Below are 23,389 nucleotides of genomic sequence, written 5' to 3'. Positions count from 1 at the left end.
TTATTCCGTATTACTGCTTTAGCTTCATCTTTACTGAAAGTTACCTTCTTAATTCTCTGCTGTTTAAGAGCTTGTTTAGCTAGAGAAGCGGTCATTTTGTTCCTCTCAATGCCACATAAACCTGCCTTCTGTCTGAATACTGATTCATAGATTTCATAGAGTATTGTGAACATAATATGACCTTTTTCAGCTGATTTTGCTCCATCTACTGCAATGCATTTACAAAAGCCAACATCTCAACTGTTAATGGGTCATTCCAGAATTGGAGGACAATTTAGACATCAACACTTTTGAAAAATTAACCTTTTATTTTATTGTTTTTGTTATGTATTTAGGAAAAACAGATAATAAACCATCTAAAATTTATTTGGCCAGCAAAGGTATCAAATGTACACTTTGTATTAGATGTTTTATTGTGTGCATGTTGTAACCCTGTTACACATACTCATTAAGCAGAAAAAGGTATTTAAAAAATATTCTTCAATAAAACTCTTTACTATTAAGTAAAGAAAGTCACATTTATATTAAATACTCATGTAGTTTTGGATAAAACTGGTTCAATATTAATTTAAGCAGCTTTGTAAAATCGATCTTACCCAACTTTTCAATTGTCACACGTTTCTGTTTACCAATTTCAATATTTAATTTGAAATATTTGCTCAAATACATTATGCATATAATTAATCAAGCTAATAAAAGGACATTACTTGAAACTTTTGGGAGCTGAGAAAATTATTTAAGGTTATTTTAACAGAAAATGATATGGTAACAGGGTTGAAATTAGAGTAACAGGGTTGCGTAAAGTTACTTTTTGTTGTAGATCATGACATAAATGTGACAAATAAATATTCAGGATGTCATGTGTCATGTATTTATGTTATAGTTTAGTTCATGTTCAGTGTTTAATGCAGGGGTCGGGAACATATGGCTCGCGAGCCATATAGATTGTGTTTAGGGAGGTGCTGGGTTGGCAGCTCCTGGCTGCAACAGCTGAGCTAGCAAACCTGTTGTAGAACAGGTTGAGCTGGTTTGCTCTCACAGCATCCCTGTTGGCCCTTGTTCTTGCAGCCTGTGATGCTTTGCATGCTGTGCCAGACCTCCCTGATGTTGTTGTCCCGCAGCTTCTGCTTTACTTTCCTTGTATATTCCTCCTTTGTCTCTCAGTTGAATAGTGAGCTCCCCCTGCATGTGCTTCAGCTCTTCCCGCTCTCCCTCCTTGAATGGCCTGTTTTTCCTGTTAAGGATGTTCTTGACATCGTTAGCACGCCGAGTTAGGCAGGTGTCGGCAACTCAAGATAAGGTTGCAGACACCTGATCTAGCAGAATAAGAATTGAGAATATCAGAGTTTAGCCTGAGGTCACTACATAACATACAGTTACAAACTGAGACAATGATTGAGTGTCTGTGGCCACGACCTTCAGACTAATTTCCTGGAAGTCAAACGAAGAAAACCAACTGGTCAAACAAAACAAAGATAAAGCAGCAGGACACACTAAGAGTTCATCACTCTGGTGTTCTATGAGACGCTTTCATAAAGAATACGTTTCATTTTATAGACATCATGAAAGCTAAATGTTATAAACATATGATCAGTTCATAAAGTCATGCATTCAAATTAAGTATTTATCAATTTATAAGTATTATAAGTACTTTGAAATACATGTAGATGAATAAAAAGTATTTGCCTCTGAAATGTAGTGGAGTGGGGAAAAAGGGAAGTGTTCAGAGGTGGAGCTTGCACGCTCTCACATTCGGCAGACGCATTTGCCAAGTTATCTCACTGGTTCTGTTCCACTCGACTACATCACTTGTATGTGATGCCTCGGCGTTAAAGCCAGTGCTTCATTACAATTTCTCCTGGAATAAAAGATCTGTTTGAGGGTGAGTCAGATATTACATTAAAATGACCAGTTAATCAGTTCACAGCCAGGCATGAGAGGGGATCAAGAAATTTGCACAGGAGTGCGTGCGCTACTATCCACTGGCAAATTGTATTTATTGTTTCAGGTTATATGTTGTTGGCAACATACATTTAACATGAATTCATACTCATTATAAATTCAGCAAACGTTAGCAAACATAACATTTCAGAGAAATTGAAATACTAAAAATAATTGTCTTAAAGTAATTTAAAGTTGAAATATTCAGTGTGTGTCAGACTTCATGTCACACTCACATAAATCTTATGTTCTGTCCCAGCGAACCTGATTTAGATTTGTTTATGTCTGCTGACAGTATTTTCTGTTTTATGGAGTGACACAAAGAGATTTAGTTTTAAATGCATGCTTGTGAATCTGGATGAAGCAACTGAAGTGTATCTGTTGAGGCAGGTTAGGGGAAAATAAAGAGTCTTTGTTAAATAATTAAAATGTTGGTGATTTCAAATTCAAAACAGGACATTTTACTTTAACTTTTCACATGAACCACCGTTTAAATAGTCATCTTATCAAACAATTTATCACATTTCAAGACTGTCACCATTGTGGTGTTCAGTAAAGGGCACAAATATGACCATAACATTTGAATGTTTCCAAGCTGAGGATTGGGACCCCATAAGGGTCCTCAGAAGCCTCCAGATTATGTTTAGCAAAAATAGGAGGTCAAATGGGGTGAGACGGGAGAGATTTGTGTTGTATGATCTCGTTTCAGGTAGGTGGTTCTGTCCTAACGTTTCTCCACTAAAGTCAGATTTCCACTTAAAATGTCATTTGTATTTGATGTGGTGTCTAAAGTTTCAGGCACGATGAGTTCTCAAAGAGCAAAGGTGGTGCTATCACTGGACGCTGAAGCAGTCGACTCACTCAAAGAAGGAGCCAATTTCAAGAAAAACAGAGAGGACGGTATATGTTACATCATATACAAGGACAAGATCACCAATGTTGTTAAAGCATGCAAGAACCAATGCAAGCACCAAGGAGGGTTGTTCATCAAGGACATGGAAGACCTGGACAGGCAGGTGAGCTCGCAGGTGAGGGGGCTTCTTATGTGTGGACAGAACTGATCCTGCTGACTCTGTTCCCACAGGACTGTGAAATGCACCAAGCATAACTGGAAGTTAAATGTGTCGACAATGAAATATGTGAATCCACCAGACAGCTTCTTGCAGGATGAGCTCGGTAAGTTCCCTCGAGTCTGTAATAAATCAATGTTTAAGTGTGATCCTTTATTTCATTAATGATTAACGACAACGATTTGTGATTTGTGATTTGTGATTTGTTACGGTTTACAGATCAAATTAAGTTTAATAACTAACTGTAACTTGAATGCAGTAGAACTTTTAATCAATGAAAGAGTTAGAAGTGTTGATGTGTGCACATGTTAACAGTCTTGTAGAGGGGAGGACCCACACGCAGCACTCACGAGTTGAGAACAAAAGGAGAGTTTATTTAAACAAAGCTGAAAAAACAAAAAGGTACAAAGCAAAACAACTGAGGGAGTAGGCTATTAAATACAACAATTCAAAAGGAAACTGAAAACACGTTGGACAGGACACAGCTGGAGGAAGGGGAGGACTCCTGAAGGACTCAAAAATGACTAAATTCCTGGACAGTAACTTCATGTTTGTGTGTTCAACACACATTTTTTTAGATTTAGTGACGCCCTCGGACGCACCGGGCTTTTATCAAACTCCAATCCAAATTCCGCAAAGGGAGCAGGATGGGTGGGGTTCGTGTCCCCTGTGAAAACTAGAATCTAAGTTATGTACTTTGACCACTTTAGTTGCGTTATGTAACAAAAGGGACTTATTTGAACGTAAAGCACAATGTTTTTTTAAACCAACAGAACCAAGTATTTGTGTTTGAACATGTTCACTGCAGTAGAGCTTCCCGGTGTCATGCCGAAGGTGTCCTGACCATACCCAGCTGATCAAGTATATTATGTCACATACAGAAGTAGAGATTTTGAATGATGGGGGGCTTCAGTTGGTCGAGTTGAGCCCCGTCGACCCCTGGCTGGCGGACCCTCGAGAGCCTGTGGAGCTCCAGGAAGGAGAAGTCAAAGTATGTCGGTCTACTTTTTGAAACGCACTATAAGAATGTACGTTATCACAATGTAATTCTTAAACAAAAATCTATTTTTTATTTAGAAAAAGTAGGAATTATGACCATTTTTATTTAGTCTTGAGAAGACTTAACCCTCATGTTGTCCTCTGACCCCAAATGAAATCTATTGCCATCAAAATATGTTTTTTATTCATCAAATGGTCTGAAAATAATATGGGTTGTTCAATACTATGCTCTTCATGATTAAAATAAATGTAATTTTATTGAATTATGTTTTTTTATTGAATTTAATAACTGTTATCCTCTGGGGTCAAGCAATGGCCAAGACAACAAAAAACAAACGGGCCTTTTCTCACAGCTGTTAGGACCCCAGAGGAAAAAAGGTGTATGGCAATCGGGTTTTAACACAAACAACTATTAAAACAACTGCACTGTGCATTTCTTTTACGTTGTTACACTCATATTGAAATAATTGTTTGCACTTAAATAAAGGTTTATTTAAATGTGTTGCAGAGTGACAACACAGTAGTGATATTACATGCATCAAATCCATGAATAGACTCCATTCAGTGTTATTACTGTTGTCAGATCATCAAGGTAAATTGTTCACTTCCCACCCAGGTGATGTACTTGACCCACGCCTGCATGGAGCTGCAGCTGGGACAGAGTCGCTTCATGTTCGACCCGTGGTTGAAGGGTCCGGCGTTTGCCCGTGGCTGGTGGCTTCTCCATGAGCCTCCAGCAGACTCCCTGGACAGACTGTGTGCAGCAGATCTCATCTACATCAGCCACATGCACTCTGACCACCTCAGGTAAACCGTCAGTGTTTATAAATAGATACTGTTGTCACCTTTAATATCATCTCATCACCCACATCAATGCACAGCAACAACACCATGTACTGCCAACACTTCTCCTGCAGCGCTGACATCCGAATACAATCCTAAAGGGATAGTTTTGTTACCTCCGCCAAGGAGGTTATGCTTATGGCTCGGTTTGTCTGCCAACAGGTTTACTGACTTAATACTGTCCACTTATCAGGAAACTTGTAGTATTGGCAAGTAAGAACGGCGCTCTCTGAGTGCCGGTGTAGCTTTTCTTTTGTGTCTCTAACAAAGGCGTAAGCCATCCTGTTAGAGTCTAACAGGATGGCTTACGCCTTTAACAAACCGTGTTTGTGTAAGTTACATATTTATAATAGCTTGTGTTTATGGCTGAGGATGCATGCAGGGGCAATAAAAGTCTCAAATAACATTGAACCTGTCTAACCAGGGTCAGTTTTCAAGAGTAGAAGTCCATCACATTTCCGCAGAAAACATTTGACACCTCTTGTCATGACTTTTGAATATTGTGATTATGATCATGCAAACTATAATTCTGAGATATTGTTTTTGTAATTATATAGATATATAGAGCAGAGTCCTGCAGCTTTCATAACATCATTTGAATTATTAACTTGAAGAAATATTGTGTGCAATAGTCCACCTTCCCTTCCCCTCGCTCTCAAACACACTCTTTTCTTCCTTTAGTTACCCCACACTGAAAGACCTGTCGGAGAGGAGGCCAGATGTCCCCATTTATGTTGGGGACACATCGAGACCCGTCTTCTGGTTAGTGAAGTGATGGAGCTCAGAAGCCATTACATCCATTCATTTAATAACAAAACAGATTCTCTAAATGTTTTAATAAACCATGATTCATATGTTCCTCTCTGTTTGATACAACAGGTATTTGGAGCAAAGCCAAGTCAAGCTGACCAACATCAATGTTGTTCCTTTTGGAGTCTGGCAAAATGTAACTCACTGCTGCTCAAAGTGCAACGACAACAAATGTGTATTTTGAATATAAACTGTTGTAATGAAATATAAAGGAGAAGACTACAGTGATGAAGACAGAGCTGTAATTAGTCCCCACCCTGTCCCTTGGTCTGTACCAGATAAACAAAGACCTGAGATTCATGATCCTGATGGACGGCGTGCATCCCGAAATGGACACCTGCATCATTGTCGAATATAAAGGTGCATGCTTTTCATATTTTAAATTCCATTATGAGAGATAAAGACTTAAACAAACTGGGCCGGGTAGAAAGACTTGAGCACTATTACACAAACACAAGGACTCTGCCACGTATTCCTCATTGTTATCAGCTGCAAAATTGTCTAAAGGTCAGTTCAAATCAAATCAAATTTATTTATATAGCCCAATATCACAAATGATACATTTGTCTCAGTGTGCTTTACAGACTGTACAGGTTACGACACCCTCTGTCCTTAGACCCTCGCATCGCACAAGGAAAAACTTCCTAAAAGAAACCCCATAATTAAAGGGGGAAAATGGAAGAAACCTCAGGGAGAGCAACTGAGGAGGGATCCCTCTCCAAGGACGGACAGACGTGCAATAGATGTCGTGTGTACAGGATAAACAACATAGTACAAATACAACATTTGACAGAAATGATGTTGTGTTGAAAAAAAAAAAAGAGAAAGTATGGATGAATCCAGGAAAATGTCAAAAAGGCTTCCCGGTGTCCAGCAGGACCAGGGAATAGATAAGAGAGTTCAAAAGACTTTAAGCCTCTGACATACCCTGCGGCCCATCCTCCAGTTATCAAATACCAATGTTTTGTCACGCCCTCGGTGACTGAGACGGATGCACACGGCACCTGTTGGTAACTTTATGAGGCTGGCTTTAAACGATGTCCATTTACAAGATCTGCAGACTTCAACAAACAAAGGATTGAATCATTAACATGTGTTTTGAATGCAGGTCACATGATCCTGAACACTGTGGACTGCACCAGGCCTAACGGAGGCAGGCTACCACAGAATGTTGACTTGATGCTGAGCGACTTCGCTGGAGGTGCATCTGGATTCCCCGTTACCTTCTCTGGAGGGAAATACAGTGGTGAGACTCACATCTGTGGCTGGGAATCTCAACGCATTATAGTTCCGTTTGAATCTTTTAGATACACCATGATTTCACCCCAAAAGAGATATTTTACTTTCCCCTGAAATAGAAAGGGATCCTCTGCTGAAGGAGATAACAAAGGAAGCATTGAAGCTAATTTCCTTATCATTTAGATAAGGAAATGACGTTAGGAAGGTTCCTAACTGAGTAAACACACATGTGCGAACACACTTTAACCTACAGCCAGAGACAGAGCGGAGGAAAGAGAGGGGAGAACTAAAAACAAATCCGCTGCTAAATGTTTTACTTTAAAATGACACAGTACAATTATTTATTACTTGTTAATCATGTTAAAAAATGTCACCTCAAAATTGTCTGCGAGCCATATTGCGTTATCGAAAGAGCCATAGGTTCCCAACCCCTGCCATAACCTGTTTGAATGCTTATGTTTTCTAAGCCCATAAGCAAACTAATTACTATTGTAAAATTATCAAATTAAGTCAACATTTCAAGGTGTTCACTCAGTTGTGTGTGTCTTAAGCTAGTTTTCTTTATTATGCATACAGTGTATTGCATAAAGTATTATTTATTCAATTATTTTCATAAAATCATACTAATCGGCATTCATGTCGATTAATATGAGTGGACAGGAGGTTTTCAAATGTTTTATTAGTAATATATTTTTCCGTTTATATAGCCTACAAAAAAAGTGAAAATTGTAGTTTCACCACGACAGACCCACGTCAACAACATCCGCCCTGCCATCATACTCACGTAGCCCAGTGTGAGTGCAGTAGGATCCCCCTAATACTGCGTCCTGATGAATTCTCCTTCACATCGTTCCTTAACCCCATAACCCTTAAAAAATCTGAAACTAAAACGCAAAGGAAAAAAGTCCTGCCAAATATGCTTGCTGGACCCCCGTGGACAGGTATGTTTGGTAAGTACCACACTGCTGACTATAAGTAATTCCCACTTCTTTGTGTCCAGATTCCTGGAAGGCAGAGTTTATTAGGAACGAAAGGAAGAAGCTGCTGAACTACAAAGCTGCGCTGGTGAAGTCCCTGCAGCCGAAGATCTACTGCCCGTTTGCTGGCTATTTTGTGGAGGCTCATCCATCAGACAGGTAGCGGTGATCTGTATAATATCAGTGGATGATATATAAGTTACAGCCAACGATAAATGGGTTTAAAAGGTCATTATATTTCCCTGACATACCCCTAACCTGGGCAACAGGAACACTTTTTCATAATTTTAGGGCCCTCCATAGTCATAGATAGGAGACACTCATAAATAAGGGAATATGTTTTCATCATGCTTCTCATTCTTCCTTGCCAGAGGACAACATAAGTAAAAATGGGCTCACCTTACCCCACTCTCCCCTAAGTGTAACTGCTGTGTGTGTGTGTGTGTGTGTACAGATACATTAAGGATACAAATGCTAAGAACAGTGCAGAGGACCTCAATGCTCTCATCAATAAGGTCGCACCAGATATCAAGACATGGACGCCCAAGCCAGGCGCTGTGCTGGACCTCGGCCTCGCTCTGAGAGACCTCACCAACAGGTTGACAACACTTCAAGCACTGTGTGTGTGTGTGTGTGTGTGTGTGTGTGTGTGTGTGTGTGCGTGTGCGTGTGTGTTACATGATCCAAGCCAAAGTGATTTATTGAGTTAATTCAGTTAAATAAAGTTTTAGGTTTTGAACGATGTATAATGAGGAAGATATTTGGATGTTTCAGTGACTGTCTGTCCGCGGGGTGACAGATCCCAGAGTTGTTTCAGGAAACCATGACAATGGCCTTGTGCTGGAATATGATTATTTCTGTCTGTCGCATCCGAGTGCAAGAACTCATCTTATTGTCTGCAGCACTTTATTGATTCACTCAGCGGGGATGTTTACTGACACGAGGGACTGAACCTGAGTCCTCCGGCTGAAGGACGATATCCTTGAGTAGCCTTAAGAAATGGGCCCAAACTAAATGATGAAATGAGAAAAATCACTTAATTTAGAGAAATCAGAGAAACATCCTGAATCCATAGAACAGTAGTACAGTAATAGTGTGTATCTCACTGTGGGAAATGAAAAGAGAGTTTAGTCAGTCAGTACATAACTAGATAAATCACAAAACATGACCATCTGCTGCGCTGTGGAAACACGTTGACATTACCACCTCCCGAATAACATAGTTGCACGGTTCACCTTTAATGATAATATTATCATTAATAATCATAATAAATATTCATATATGTAAAGAGACTGTCTGATCACATGTTAATGTTAATTATTCCTCACAATGATTATTAACAATGATTTACCATGATAGGAAACAGATATATTTAAACATTATTTATTTATGTTCTCAATCTATTTCAACATTTGAAAGTCAGAGTTATCACATCTCTGATGTTTTTGTAAATATCTTTATTGACAGTTTTGTATGAATGAGCACATTTGTAGCATTTTGTTCAAAATCACACCAGTTATATTTTAGTTTAGTACAAAACATCACTTCTGTAAAAACATTAAGAAATCATTAACTGTCACATCTTCACATCATATCCTGTTACACTAACTGTAACATCAGAGAGTGGAGATGACATCTGAACCTTTCTTCTCTTTGAACAGTGTTTTCAATAACATCATTGCACCTTTCAACACCTCTCCGTCCGAAAAGGCTTTCTTGTTCTTTATTAATAATCTGCAGCTCTAAATGAAGCTTCTGTTGCTTTGTGTGACTTGTTCACCGGCCTCGTGAAAACAGATGCTGCTGCCCAAAGCTGCTTTAACTCTCAGCTTGTTCTGCCCGCAGTGCTGCAGCTGGTAGTTAGTTAGTTAGTTAGTTTGTTAGTTAGCATGGTAGCTTCTGTGACACGTACCGAAGTGTCTCCACAATGTGCCGCTTTGCCGTCGCAACGCAAATGAGACATACACACTTTTCTTACACTGTCGTAAAAAAGAATTCTTCCTCCCAGTCATTTTCGCTTTTCTGCCATGTTTAGCGTAACAAACACACCTCGCGCCCCATCGTAGCTGCTCCCGCTAGCTTGTCTCAGTGAAAAGGGAAATGGAGATTTAGTTTACAGGGTCAGAGTTCATATATAAATAAAACATTTTTGTTTTTTAAATTCTATATTTAATATTGTCATTTTAAAATAAAGAATAATTCAAGTGTTATTGATTAAAAAAAAAACAGCAAAACTATTAAATACACATTTTAGATGGAGCTCCATGGTGACTAATGCTATTTAGAACATGCTCTGCAGACGACTCACGTGGTAAGCGCCGTGGACACCGCGTTGGCTACCCCTGATCTAAATCACTCTATCGTACGCTGCAAATGTTAGCATGTCCAGCTAACTAGCTTAGCTAAGGCAACACATCACTGGTGTTGCATGTTTTAATCTGCAAAAAGATGGACCGGGAATCCCTTGGGTTATAAAATCTGATAATTTATTTATATCAAAAGTGCAGCAAAACATGAAACTCTACTCATGAGGGCCGATCGGCTTCACAGACCACACTGAAGCAGTTAGCTGTCTCGCTGTTCCACAGAAGGCCCCGATGAGCTACTGCTGTTCTTGTTCTTGTTCTTGTTCTTGTCCATAGTCCAACACAGACAGAAATGTTGCAGAGACTAATCTCTTTCTGGCCTCGAAAGAAAAACAGGACTTGTTTCTAAACTAAAAACCTAATTTTATTCTTAATTTTTTCAAAAGTTCTAAAATGTGAGGTTTAAAAGAAAGAGAATCGTCAATGATAATGCCAAGATATTTGAACTGAGACACAGATTCAATCTCAGAACCCTGTGAAGTGGTGATAGGAGGGAGGTTCAAGTGTTTGGTTTTTGCTTTCGAGATCATCATGAGCTTTGTTTTTCCAGCATTTAAAACAAGTTTCAAATCACACAAATTACATTGTACAATGTTAAAAGCAGTCTGGAGCTGACAAAGAGCCTGATTTGGGGAGGACGCAGAGCAGTAAATTACTGTGTCATCAGCATAAAAATGGAAATTTGCATTTAAAACATTGTGATTAAGATTATTTATATAAATGATAAATAACAATGGTCCTACAACCGATCCCTGTGGCACACCCTTGGAAACATTAAGAGAACTAGAAGTTATACCTTCTGCCCTCACACACTGTGATCTGCCCGATAAATAGTTTTCAAACCAACAGACAGCTTGATCTGAGAGACCTATATTGTTTGTGACAATAAGGCATGATCTACTATATCAAAAGCCTTGGATAAGTCAATAAAAAGTGCTGCACAATGTTCTCTATTGTCTAAGAAATTTATAAAATCATTTACTACTTTTAAGGCGACCGTTGTAGTGCTGTGTTTTTTCATAAAACCAGATTGAAGGTCAGATAAAATATTATTAGTCGTTAAAAAAGTACTTTAGTTGTTGACTTACCAATGATTCCAGCACTTTATTTCAGACAATTTGGAGATGGGTCTGTAATTGTTTAGGAGAGTGTGGTCACCCCCTTTCAACAGTGGGAGAACAAAAGCAGATTTCCAAATAAGGGAATTTCGTTTGTCTCCAGGGATAGATTGAAAAGATAGGCCAGGGCCGAGGCGAGGAAATCAGCTGCTAACTTTAAAAAGTATGGCTCCAGTAAATAAAATTTTCATTGAAACAACCAAGCATTTCTGCCTTGAGATTTGAAGAGAGTCTTTGACAATACAAGGTGGAAGCTCTATCACATTTTTATTTCCAGCTATTGATTTAATAGTTTTCCAGAATTTAAGGGGATTATTTAAGTTATTTGTGGTTTCAGTTGGAAATAATCAGATTTGGCATTTCTGATTTTAACAGTGCATGCATTTCCCAGCACAGTTTCATCTTTGGTGTCCTTATTTGGTACCTGTTTACATTTACTTGGGACTTACATTATGTATACATGCTTGACAGTAGATCTCTAGTCAGTGTCTGAGCCTGACACAGGGTGTTATAGTTTTACCATAACATCTTCTCGGTTCGAGGAACTCTCAAGGTCTTCTCATGCCCTGGGTTACTACCGTTCAGAATAATACCTTCTGTTTAATAGTGAGAATCTTCCTCTCATACATTCCTTATCTGGTTATAGTCTAAACAAAGTGTGAATCTAAGATTAAGCAAGTGATACTAATATTTCCTTTACTACAATACCAAACATAGTGAGGCCATCACCAATCCCCCAGCCAGTGCAAAGATCTACAAGGACAGTTGGGATTTCAATTTGTATGTGGATGAACTGAACAGCGCCATCAGCAGTGACATATTCAAACATCAAAACTGGACCCAGTTTTATTACAACTGGGCAGGCTTTCAAAACTACAACCTTGTTGTGCGGGTAAATATATAGATCCTCTCTGTTCTTTTGAAGCATGTTTTGCAAACACTTTTGGCGCTTCTTCCTTTGCTTCTTTCAATGCAAAATATTAATGTGGTCTGACACAGGAAAATGAATGTGGTCAGGAAATGGTCAACATTGACCTTTGGATTTGATAGGCTACATGTTCTCCAAGCATAGTTTTTAAAAAGGTTTAATTCAGTTGTCTTCTAAAACGTGAGTACCTTTGAGCTTACAGCTTTCTTACTCGTTTAGACCTTTAGTTTAATTTTCATGGAAAGTACAAATATTGTAAGGCTAAGTCTACAGACGGCTCTGTCAGCCTGCACGGCGATGATTTAAGTTAATATTCGCTATCTTAGCTTAGCGTATGAGCATGCTAACATTTGCTAATTAACACTAAACAAATGTACAGCTGAGAGCAGCTGGGAATGTCATTAGTTTTGCAGATATTTGGAGATAAAATATGGGACATATTGAAATTTTGAACTTAAATTGGCACTAGAGGAGAAGTTTGGGGATCTCCACAGTGTGCAAAAAAATTGGAAGCAATCTTAAATAGTTAATGAGATGTTTCCTTGTGGACATACAGCTCGCAGGGCTAATACAATCTAAACAATTTGAGCTAGTTTAATTTGAAAATTATGAATGGGCAACTGGCTGAAGGCAGCAGCTTAGTGTGTTGATGTCACAGCAGCCACTCAGCTGAACAGAAAGTGAAAAAACATGGAATAAAGAAACATAAATAATATAATGTAAATATAAAACATATATTTTCCTTATCGCCTCCTTTCTGCCCTTCCAGCTCAGATCTGTCCCCTCGGATGCTTCGGTGTGGGTATTGAGCTTTTGGCTTTCTTCCTGTTGCTTGTTCAAAGTCTGTTTGATGAAAAGCAAATACTCTCACATGTATGTTCAAGGTGATTGAGACAGATGACAACTTTGAACCCCTCACTGTTGGCTACGACTACTTGGTGGACTTTTTGGATCTGTCGTTTCCCACCAAGAGGCCTGACAGAGAGCACTCCTATGTCGAGGTGAGACACCGCAGAGTACCAGGGAAACAACATACGATGGAGCTGAAGCCTCTTGCTTTGACAGAGCAGTAATGTTTCTTGGTTTCCTCCTGAAAGATCAAAAACAGGATCGGGGTGATGAGATATTTGGTGCTGCACGGTCGTCTCTGGGATGATCTGTACATCGGCTTCCAGAACTACATAAGCCGAGACCCGGATATCTACCACTTCAAGTACACACACTTTCTTTCTCATGTATGAAATAACATCAAGGTTCCCCAGACCAGACATTTGTTTCTGATCACAACAGAGACTTTTATTATTTATGTGCAGGGTTGGGCTGTAATGAAATGTAAACGTTCAGAATAAAGATATTAAGTATCTGTATTCAGTGTATAGATATATATATATATATATATATATATATATATATATATATATATATATATATATATATATATATATATATATATATCTATACACTGAATACAGATACTTAATATCTTTATATATATCTGTATATATATATATATATATATATATATACACATATATATATACACACATATATATGTATATATGTATTTATATATATGTATGTATATATATATATATATATATATACACTGAATACAGATACTTAATATCTTTATATATATATATACACATATATATATACACACATATATATGTATATATGTATTTATATATATGTATATATATATGTATATATGTATTTATATATATATATATTTTTATACATGTATTTGTATATGTATATATATAAATACATATATAAAAATACATATATATATGTATTTATATATATATATGTATTTTTATATATATATATATTTTTATATATATATATGTATTTTTATATATGTATTTATATATATATAATACATTTTATTTAGAGGCGCCTTTCAGGACATCCAAGGTCGCCTTACAGTGCATTTAAAAGTTAAAACAGCTAAAACAAAGACGAAAAACAAATTAGTCAAACCGACATAAAACATAAAACAGGCAAGACTAGAGTGTGGAGTGACGGAGTGAAAGGAGGATCTGTGATAACAAGTTGATTGTGTTTTAGAGTGAGTAGGCCAGTTTAAACAGGTGGGTTTTGAGGTGGGATTTGAAAGTCGTAATGGAGTCAGACTGTTTGATGTGTGGAGGCAGAGAATTCCAGAGCCTGGGCACGGTGCAGCTAAAAGCCCTGGCTCCCATGGTGCTAAGGCGGCAGGTGGGGACAGTCAGGAGTCTGGCTGAGGATGAGCACAGGGAGCGGGAGGGGGTGTATTCCTGGATGAGGTTTGAGAGATAGGTGGGGGCGAGGTTGTTGAGGGCTTTGTATGTGAGCAGAAGGTTTTTGTAATCAATCCAGTGCTGAACAGGGAGCCAGTGAAGTTGGATAAGGATGGGGGTGATGTGGTCAGACGATTTGGTGCGGGTAATGAATTACCGAGTTTTGAATGATTTGGAGTCTGTTGAGTAGTTTTGTGGGTAGGCCAGAGAGGATAGCATTACAGTAGTCAATCCGGGATGTGACAAATGCGTTAACCAGGATTTCAGTGCTGTATTGTGACAGGGATGGACGGAGTCTGGAAATGTTGCGGATACTGTTGTCGGTTGGTAAGGTAGGAGGAGAACCAGGAGAGTGCAACACCAGTGATCTCAATGTCAGCCAAGCGTGCCAGGAGTAGTGGGTGGGAGATTGTGTCGAAGGTAGCGGTGAGATCGAGGAGGATGAGGATGGTGAGCAGTCCATAATCAGCTGCACGGAGAAGGTCGGGAGATAGGATGGGAGAGAGAGGGATGGGGTAGAAGTTGATCAGGGTGGTGAGATCTGTGGGGTCGATGTGTTTGATATTTCTGAAAGAGATGATCCGTTCTTCTTTAGCTTTTGATCGGGGGGCGTGAACCTCAAAGAGCATAACTTTGTGGTCAGAGATAGGAAACTCGGCATCCGTGACATTACAAGGAGTAATGCCAGTGGAGCAGATCAAGTCCAATATGTGGCCTTTATTATGGGTAGGAAAGTTAACATGTTGTGTGATACTAAGACAGTCAAGGAGTGAGATGAAAATTGGCAAAAACACTGGATGGGTCGTCAATGTGGATGTTAAAGTCTCCAGTGAGAATAACAGTGGGGGACATTGCACATACAGATGTTAATAATGAGGAAAATTCAGTGAGAAAAACAGCAGAGGGTTTTGGTGGTCTGTAGATGGTGACAATAATGATGGGTTTGGGGCCTGAGAGTTTAACAGCTAGACATTCAAAGGAAGAGTGATGGGGGACAGTGGCAGCAGTGACTTTAATGTCCTTACGGTAGAGCAAGGCGAGACCACCCCCCCTCCCGGTGTTGCGGGGTTTACACATATAGGCAAAGCCCGGTGGAACGGCTTCATTTAACTGGAAGAAGTCATTAGGCTGTTGCCAAGTCTCGGTGAGGCATAAAAAATCGAGCTTTCTGTCCACAATGAGCTCAGAAACCAGCAGGGTCTTACTGGTGAGAGATCTTACATTGAAAATAGCTAATTTCAAGCATTCAAGTGGCGTATAGGTGGCTGCTTTGGGCAGTGGGGATAACACAGTGTGATTGACAGTACAGGTGACAGTGCGAGGGGGGCGGAGGGTGTATAAATACATATATATATATATATATATATATATATATATATATATACATACACACACACATAGCACAACAAACTAAATGTTTATTGTTGCTTTGATTCATTCCGATGCTAATTTACTGTAAATCTCCTAAACTTTAATCTGTCTTGTCGGTCTCCAGGTTCTGGAACCACTTCCAGACAGAGCTCCCAGTTCACAGGCCAGACTGGGACCAGTTCCTGCTGCAGGAGACTTCCACCCAGCAGCCTGACACGCCTCTAGAGCAGCCTGACACGTCTCCAGAGCAGCCTGACACGTCTCCAGAGCAGCCTGACACGTCTCCAGAGCAGCCTGACACGCCTACAGAGCAGCCTGACACGTCTCCAGAGCAGCCTGACACGTCTCCAGAGCAGCCTGACACGTCTCCAGAGCAGCCTGACACGTCTCCAGAGCAGCCTGACACGCCTGCAGAGCGGCCTGACACGCCTACAGAGCAGCCTGACACGTCTCCAGAGCAGCCTGACACGTCTCCAGAACAGCCTGACACGTCTCCAGAGCAGCCACAGCCATGGAGCTATTGTGTTGTGTTATGAACAGGGATTACTGGTGTTAATTTTCTGATTTCTGTTTAGGTTAGAATTTAACTTCCATGCCAGTCAGGTAATTATAGTTGTGAAGAGTAAAACAAAAAGAAGATAAGACAACAAGTGTCTCCATTAACTTTAAAGAACCAGACCAATGGTTTTGCATGTTTCGGTCTTATTTGCTCTGGTATATGACCAGTAGCTTCTGGTGGCTAATGTTAGCAAAGACACTTGTAACCAACATTAGTCAGTTTGACATCTTTATGACTGTTCTCCATTTGCGTTACTGACATACTAAATTTTAGCACGTGAAAGAAAATACATAATCTCTGATTGACTTGAAAAGTCAAGAGTCACCTCACAACAATAATGCAAAATGGCAGCTTGGAACAGTGAAGTCTGATTCATAGTTATTTAGCTAAAACTTGAAAGAACTGGTTTAAGCAAAACCCCAAAACTGGCACCGGTATGTACTCATCACCAGTTAGTCCATCGATCCCTTTATACGTAGATCATCTGGGAAACATTAACTTTAATGTCCTAATGACATCATGATAATCCTAAACTCTGATCATTATGTATCTTTGCCAAACATATTTATTTATGTTATTCAAGTAGAAGTTCAATAAGAAGACAACCTTCAAAAGGACATTTATCTATTTCACAGAGACAGGGTTTTAACCCTTTAGGGATTATATTTTATAAGTACTGTACTTGGAGATTTATCTACGTCAATACTACGATACTTCCCTTGGTGGGAACTTCTGGAACAAGGCTCTTTATTTAGGTTAAATCTGCGGGTATAAATTCACACATTTTTATATGTATTTTATGTCATCTATGAAGTTGACTTCATAAAGTCAACCAAATAGTTAATAATCAATGATGCACCGTCAAACAGAACAAGGAGGTAGTTCTTTGTTTGGCATCAACACTGTGTGACTGTGTTGCAGTTCAGGGACCTTCTTACAACACTGTTTACACTTCCTGCTGATTTCTTGTAAAACTAACTGATTGTTGATCCAACACTGGAATGTAACGTGTCACTGTGACAATTTAGCTCTTTTTTTGGGAATGTATTCAGCAGCTAAATGCTCTATAGTGGGTGGGTAATTAATTTTTACATGAGAAACCCGAGATGTGTTGGAGGGCCGAATCATTAATTCTGCTCAATATTAATTTTCTCCCATTGTAAAAAGCAGTACATTATATATTTTGATTAGCTGCGACTGGTAATCAAAAAAATAAGGATATTCTCTTCCAATAAATATATGAAATTGTGGAGTGGGTCAAATAATACTCAGAGAATAAACAGTAAAAACAATCATTGCATCAGTATTTTATTTTTAACATGTTAATCTTCACAAACCAAAACTGAAGGTGTTTTACAGTAAGTAAAGATAAGCAATTAATCAACTTTATACAAAAAGCAATAAGTTCACTTTACTTGTTCAGTGAGAAACATCCAGTCTGTCTTGGGCTTGAACAAGTGCACTGAAATCTGGTTGAATGTCGGAGGTGGATATGTGCAGGACAGCTGACAGGTGATCATCAGTGATAGAGGATCTGTATCTGGATTTGTTGAACTTCATCACTGAGAATGTCTGTTCACATATGTAGGTAGATCCAAAGAGGACCAGAATCTTCGGAGCATGTCTCCTCGTGTGTGGAAAGTTCTCCTCTTTCAGGGAAGAGTAAAACTCAGGCAGTGAGACTGACCTAAAGTGCTCTGACAGAAGTGTGTCAGACTGCAGGTCAATGAGTTCAAGCTGAACATCACTGGGTGCATCATCCACATTGCATGTAAATGGGGAAAAACCATGTGCATTTCATTCTCAACTGTTTTAAAGTCTTGAAATCGCCTCCAAAAGTCACCATGCAGCTTCTAACATGGATGAGTTCCTGTGGAGGTGATCAGTGTAATAGCAATTTAAATGTCTACCGTTTAAATAATGTTCTAATAATGTTACAAGTGATGATCTGCCTATTTCTCTTTCTATGCATTTGCACAACTTTACAAGTTCCCTTAGCAAGCCAGGGTCAACTGCCTTTTCTTGTCTTAATGGGGGAGGAATTGTAAAACAGGACACAGATGATCCTCTTTAGATTTACATACTGATTAACTCTCTGAGAAAGAATCTTGGGTGTGCCATTTGTTTTAGCGTTTACATAACTGTTATCAAGGAGACGGTCAGGATACTATGTTGCTCCAAGAAACAAAGGTCTATGTATACCCAAAGATAAAAGGTTTGAGTTCCCCAGATTGGAGGAAATGACCTTACAAACATCAAAAGGAACTAATCTAACAGAGATAATCTTTGGTTTATTGCCTTGTCCCCTGCAGTGTTTATGACTCAGTCACTAAAAAGTCAAGGAACAAGTGTGTGTATAAATTGTCTATGTATCTTCATTCAAACTGTGCCCTCCTACAGACTATGTTGTATTCTGTAGAACTGCTGCCATTTGAGATCTCAAATAAATGCACAAAGACAAGTCTGTCTCCATCACCATTTATTTTACTTTATATACACACACATTTATTTGACTTTATATACATCTCTCCAGAGTAAAGCAGGAACAATTCCACAACATCAGCTGATGGTGTGGCTTCCTTCAGTGTTGGCAAGTGGGTGAGAATGTTGTCCTCCATTTGGCTTGAGAAGCTGCAACTTTCTCATGAAAGCCTTCACTGCGCTGTACATTCCATGCACAAAAAGGCCCTTACATTGCAGTTTGACATTTAGTTCATTCATTAGTGCGGTCACATCTACAGCAAAACCAAGGTCTGCCATCCAGTCTGCATCTGAAAGCTGTGGGACGTCTTTTCCTTTCTTCACATAGAAGTCTTGAATCTCTTCTCTCAGGTCCCACACTCTTTGTCCAGGCTGAGCTGAGCTTTATAATAATTAACAAACACAAAAGTTAGGTATATATTTATAATAGCTTACCCTGCAACACAACTGCAATAAGCACGTATGATAGTCAGTTTTCTTGACTGCGCAGATCCATACCGAATGTGGCGTATGGGAAACTTTCATTGAATGAGTACATTTTGCTTTCAAAAAGCAATACTCAGAATCTGCGAGAGGATTGAAAGATATTTGTTTCAACCAGCCAGAGTCAAACAGTGTAAATGCTTTGCCTTCTTTGTATTCGTTCATGAAACTCGACATCGTTCCCTGGGTGGTCAGACATTAAAAATAATGTTATATCGCTGAGGTATATCGGCGGCCAAGAAGTCATGCTGTTTTCATTGACCCAGCCATCCTGCAATGTCAAGGGATCAGGCACTGAAACGCCACTCGGCATAACCAAAAGCTTAGTCTTTTCTTTTTCTGTGATTGAAAGTCTTTCGTTAGCTGTTGGTTGCTCCTCAATGCCCGTCTCTGATGCAGCAAACACCCTGGCAATAAGCTCCAGTTTTGTTCCTGAAAGCTTTAATTCCGCTTGCGACAAAATACTTTCAAAGCTTCGACTTCCCACATCTGAACCTCATCATAAGAAAGGAGTTCAGAACTCATTGTAGAGTAGTAGGTTTGTTTACAACACGCTTGAAGAATAAGCTAAATACAATGTAAACACGTAGAGGAGAAATCCAATTGTAGAGTTGGTGCTCACTTTTCTAGGCTTGCCACACCAGCATGTCACGTGTGCAACAAGGGAAGGACCCAAATGCAGGACACAAACTTGGAGCAATAGGTGGGAGGTTTATTGAAGGGGTTTCCAGGGAAAGGGGACGGAGAACATCCGGCTCGTGGAGGCAGAGGATGAAGTGAGTTGCAGGTAGCAGGCAGGCAGGTGGACAGGAAGCCAGGGATCCTGTAGCACAAAAACCAGTAGGAGTTAATACAAAAAACACACGCAAATGTACTTGAATCCACAATTCAAGCAGCCAGCGCCGCAAACTACCACTGTAGCTGAGTAGACGATCTAGCGACGAGTGGCTGAAGACTGGGGTTGATATACTGCTGGGTTGATGAGTTAATGGATGGCAGGAGTGAGGCTTGGAGCAGGTGAGTTGACTGAACTGCAATCAAGGGAGAGTGAGGGGCACACACACAACACAGACACATACACACACACACACAACACAGACACATACACAGAGAGAGAAACAAGCAGGTGACCCAGGGAAAACACAAGGAATGACAGGAGGCGTGACCGTGACACAGCATGCATTGCTATTCCACCGGAAGCCTGAAACTCCAATTCCGTCTATTGTAATCCTTGAACACAGCGACCTGTTCACCACAAACTAACCACACGGCTTTACCTTTGACTTCTGTAAAGAAATACTTAGCAGTCCATGTCTTCTTGAAAACACGGCATTATGTATCAATCTTTCTTATTTTGGCGTGAGCGGACATTTTGAGGGCTAGCCGGCCAGCATCACTTGTAGCTGTAAAGAAAAAAAAAAAAGAAAAACAGCACCCTTTCCAAAATAATAGCAACACAGTTAGAAAGTTGGTTACACCATGCACGCAATACAATGGTGTTGCTTTTATTTTGAAAAGGGTGCTGTTAAAAAATATATATATACTTTTTCATATGTTATAATTTACGATTGTCCTCACGCGGGCCGTACAATGCCCAAGTCTGACCAAAACCAGACCAATATGAGTAAAAAACATTTACTCAGTCAGAAAATCTAATTTCATCAACCACTAAAATATCTTGTGTCCACATCTTATATTTTGATTAGCTGCGACTGGTAATCAAAAAAATAAGGATATTCTCTTCCAATAAATATATGAAATTGTGGAGTGGGTCAAATAATACTCAGAGAATAAACAGTAAAAACAATCATTGCATCAGTATTTTATTTTTAACATGTTAATCTTCACAAACCAAAACTGAAGGTGTTTTACAGTAAGTAAAGATAAGCAATTAATCAACTTTATACAAAAAGCAATAAGTTCACTTTACTTGTTCAGTGAGAAACATCCAGTCTGTCTTGGGCTTGAACAAGTGCACTGAAATCTGGTTGAATGTCGGAGGTGGATATGTGCAGGACAGCTGACAGGTGATCATCAGTGATAGAGGATCTGTATCTGGATTTGTTGAACTTCATCACTGAGAATGTCTGTTCACATATGTAGGTAGATCCAAAGAGGACCAGAATCTTCGGAGCATGTCTCCTCGTGTGTGGAAAGTTCTCCTCTTTCAGGGAAGAGTAAAACTCAGGCAGTGAGACTGACCTAAAGTGCTCTGACAGAAGTGTGTCAGACTGCAGGTCAATGAGTTCAAGCTGAACATCACTGGGTGCATCATCCACATTGCATGTAAATGGGGAAAAACCATGTGCATTTCATTCTCAACTGTTTTAAAGTCTTGAAATCGCCTCCAAAAGTCACCATGCAGCTTCTAACATGGATGAGTTCCTGTGGAGGTGATCAGTGTAATAGCAATTTAAATGTCTACCGTTTAAATAATGTTCTAATAATGTTACAAGTGATGATCTGCCTATTTCTCTTTCTATGCATTTGCACAACTTTACAAGTTCCCTTAGCAAGCCAGGGTCAACTGCCTTTTCTTGTCTTAATGGGGGAGGAATTGTAAAACAGGACACAGATGATCCTCTTTAGATTTACATACTGATTAACTCTCTGAGAAAGAATCTTGGGTGTGCCATTTGTTTTAGCGTTTACATAACTGTTATCAAGGAGACGGTCAGGATACTATGTTGCTCCAAGAAACAAAGGTCTATGTATACCCAAAGATAAAAGGTTTGAGTTCCCCAGATTGGAGGAAATGACCTTACAAACATCAAAAGGAACTAATCTAACAGAGATAATCTTTGGTTTATTGCCTTGTCCCCTGCAGTGTTTATGACTCAGTCACTAAAAAGTCAAGGAACAAGTGTGTGTATAAATTGTCTATGTATCTTCATTCAAACTGTGCCCTCCTACAGACTATGTTGTATTCTGTAGAACTGCTGCCATTTGAGATCTCAAATAAATGCACAAAGACAAGTCTGTCTCCATCACCATTTATTTTACTTTATATACACACACATTTATTTGACTTTATATACATCTCTCCAGAGTAAAGCAGGAACAATTCCACAACATCAGCTGATGGTGTGGCTTCCTTCAGTGTTGGCAAGTGGGTGAGAATGTTGTCCTCCATTTGGCTTGAGAAGCTGCAACTTTCTCATGAAAGCCTTCACTGCGCTGTACATTCCATGCACAAAAAGGCCCTTACATTGCAGTTTGACATTTAGTTCATTCATTAGTGCGGTCACATCTACAGCAAAACCAAGGTCTGCCATCCAGTCTGCATCTGAAAGCTGTGGGACGTCTTTTCCTTTCTTCACATAGAAGTCTTGAATCTCTTCTCTCAGGTCCCACACTCTTTGTCCAGGCTGAGCTGAGCTTTATAATAATTAACAAACACAAAAGTTAGGTATATATTTATAATAGCTTACCCTGCAACACAACTGCAATAAGCACGTATGATAGTCAGTTTTCTTGACTGCGCAGATCCATACCGAATGTGGCGTATGGGAAACTTTCATTGAATGAGTACATTTTGCTTTCAAAAAGCAATACTCAGAATCTGCGAGAGGATTGAAAGATATTTGTTTCAACCAGCCAGAGTCAAACAGTGTAAATGCTTTGCCTTCTTTGTATTCGTTCATGAAACTCGACATCGTTCCCTGGGTGGTCAGACATTAAAAATAATGTTATATCGCTGAGGTATATCGGCGGCCAAGAAGTCATGCTGTTTTCATTGACCCAGCCATCCTGCAATGTCAAGGGATCAGGCACTGAAACGCCACTCGGCATAACCAAAAGCTTAGTCTTTTCTTTTTCTGTGATTGAAAGTCTTTCGTTAGCTGTTGGTTGCTCCTCAATGCCCGTCTCTGATGCAGCAAACACCCTGGCAATAAGCTCCAGTTTTGTTCCTGAAAGC

At 39.4% G+C, this 23,389-nt stretch overlaps 1 protein-coding gene across 5 annotated transcripts; it reads left to right on the top strand.

The window, feature by feature from the left end:
- The first annotated feature begins 1,766 nt into the window (after positions 1-1,766).
- On the top strand, positions 1,767-17,719 carry cmah (cytidine monophospho-N-acetylneuraminic acid hydroxylase). Of its 5 annotated transcripts, XM_029462132.1 has the most exons (15): positions 1,767-1,882; positions 2,734-2,953; positions 3,023-3,117; positions 3,893-4,002; positions 4,627-4,817; positions 5,535-5,615; positions 5,733-5,799; positions 5,942-6,023; positions 6,772-6,909; positions 7,903-8,038; positions 8,334-8,477; positions 12,081-12,255; positions 13,176-13,292; positions 13,389-13,504; positions 16,072-17,719. In XM_029462132.1, exons 2-15 carry the CDS (start codon positions 2,745-2,747, stop codon positions 16,481-16,483), a joined length of 2,073 nt encoding a protein of 690 aa, XP_029317992.1. In that variant the 5' UTR covers positions 1,767-1,882; positions 2,734-2,744; the 3' UTR covers positions 16,484-17,719. The 5 variants fall into 5 exon arrangements, with proteins under 5 accessions (XP_029317992.1, XP_029317991.1, XP_029317993.1 ...); XM_029462131.1 differs by lacking the exon at positions 1,767-1,882 and having other exon boundaries at positions 2,529-2,953; XM_029462133.1 differs by lacking the exon at positions 1,767-1,882 and having other exon boundaries at positions 2,529-2,957; positions 3,026-3,117.
- Positions 17,720-23,389: the final 5,670 nt, after the last annotated feature.

The sequence above is a fragment of the Cottoperca gobio genome, chromosome 23, assembly GCF_900634415.1.
Source record: "Cottoperca gobio chromosome 23, fCotGob3.1, whole genome shotgun sequence".
Classification (NCBI taxonomy): Eukaryota; Metazoa; Chordata; class Actinopteri; order Perciformes; family Bovichtidae; genus Cottoperca; species Cottoperca gobio.
Note: the sequence above shows the minus strand (reverse complement) of the source record. Positions and strands in the feature narration are given on the sequence as shown.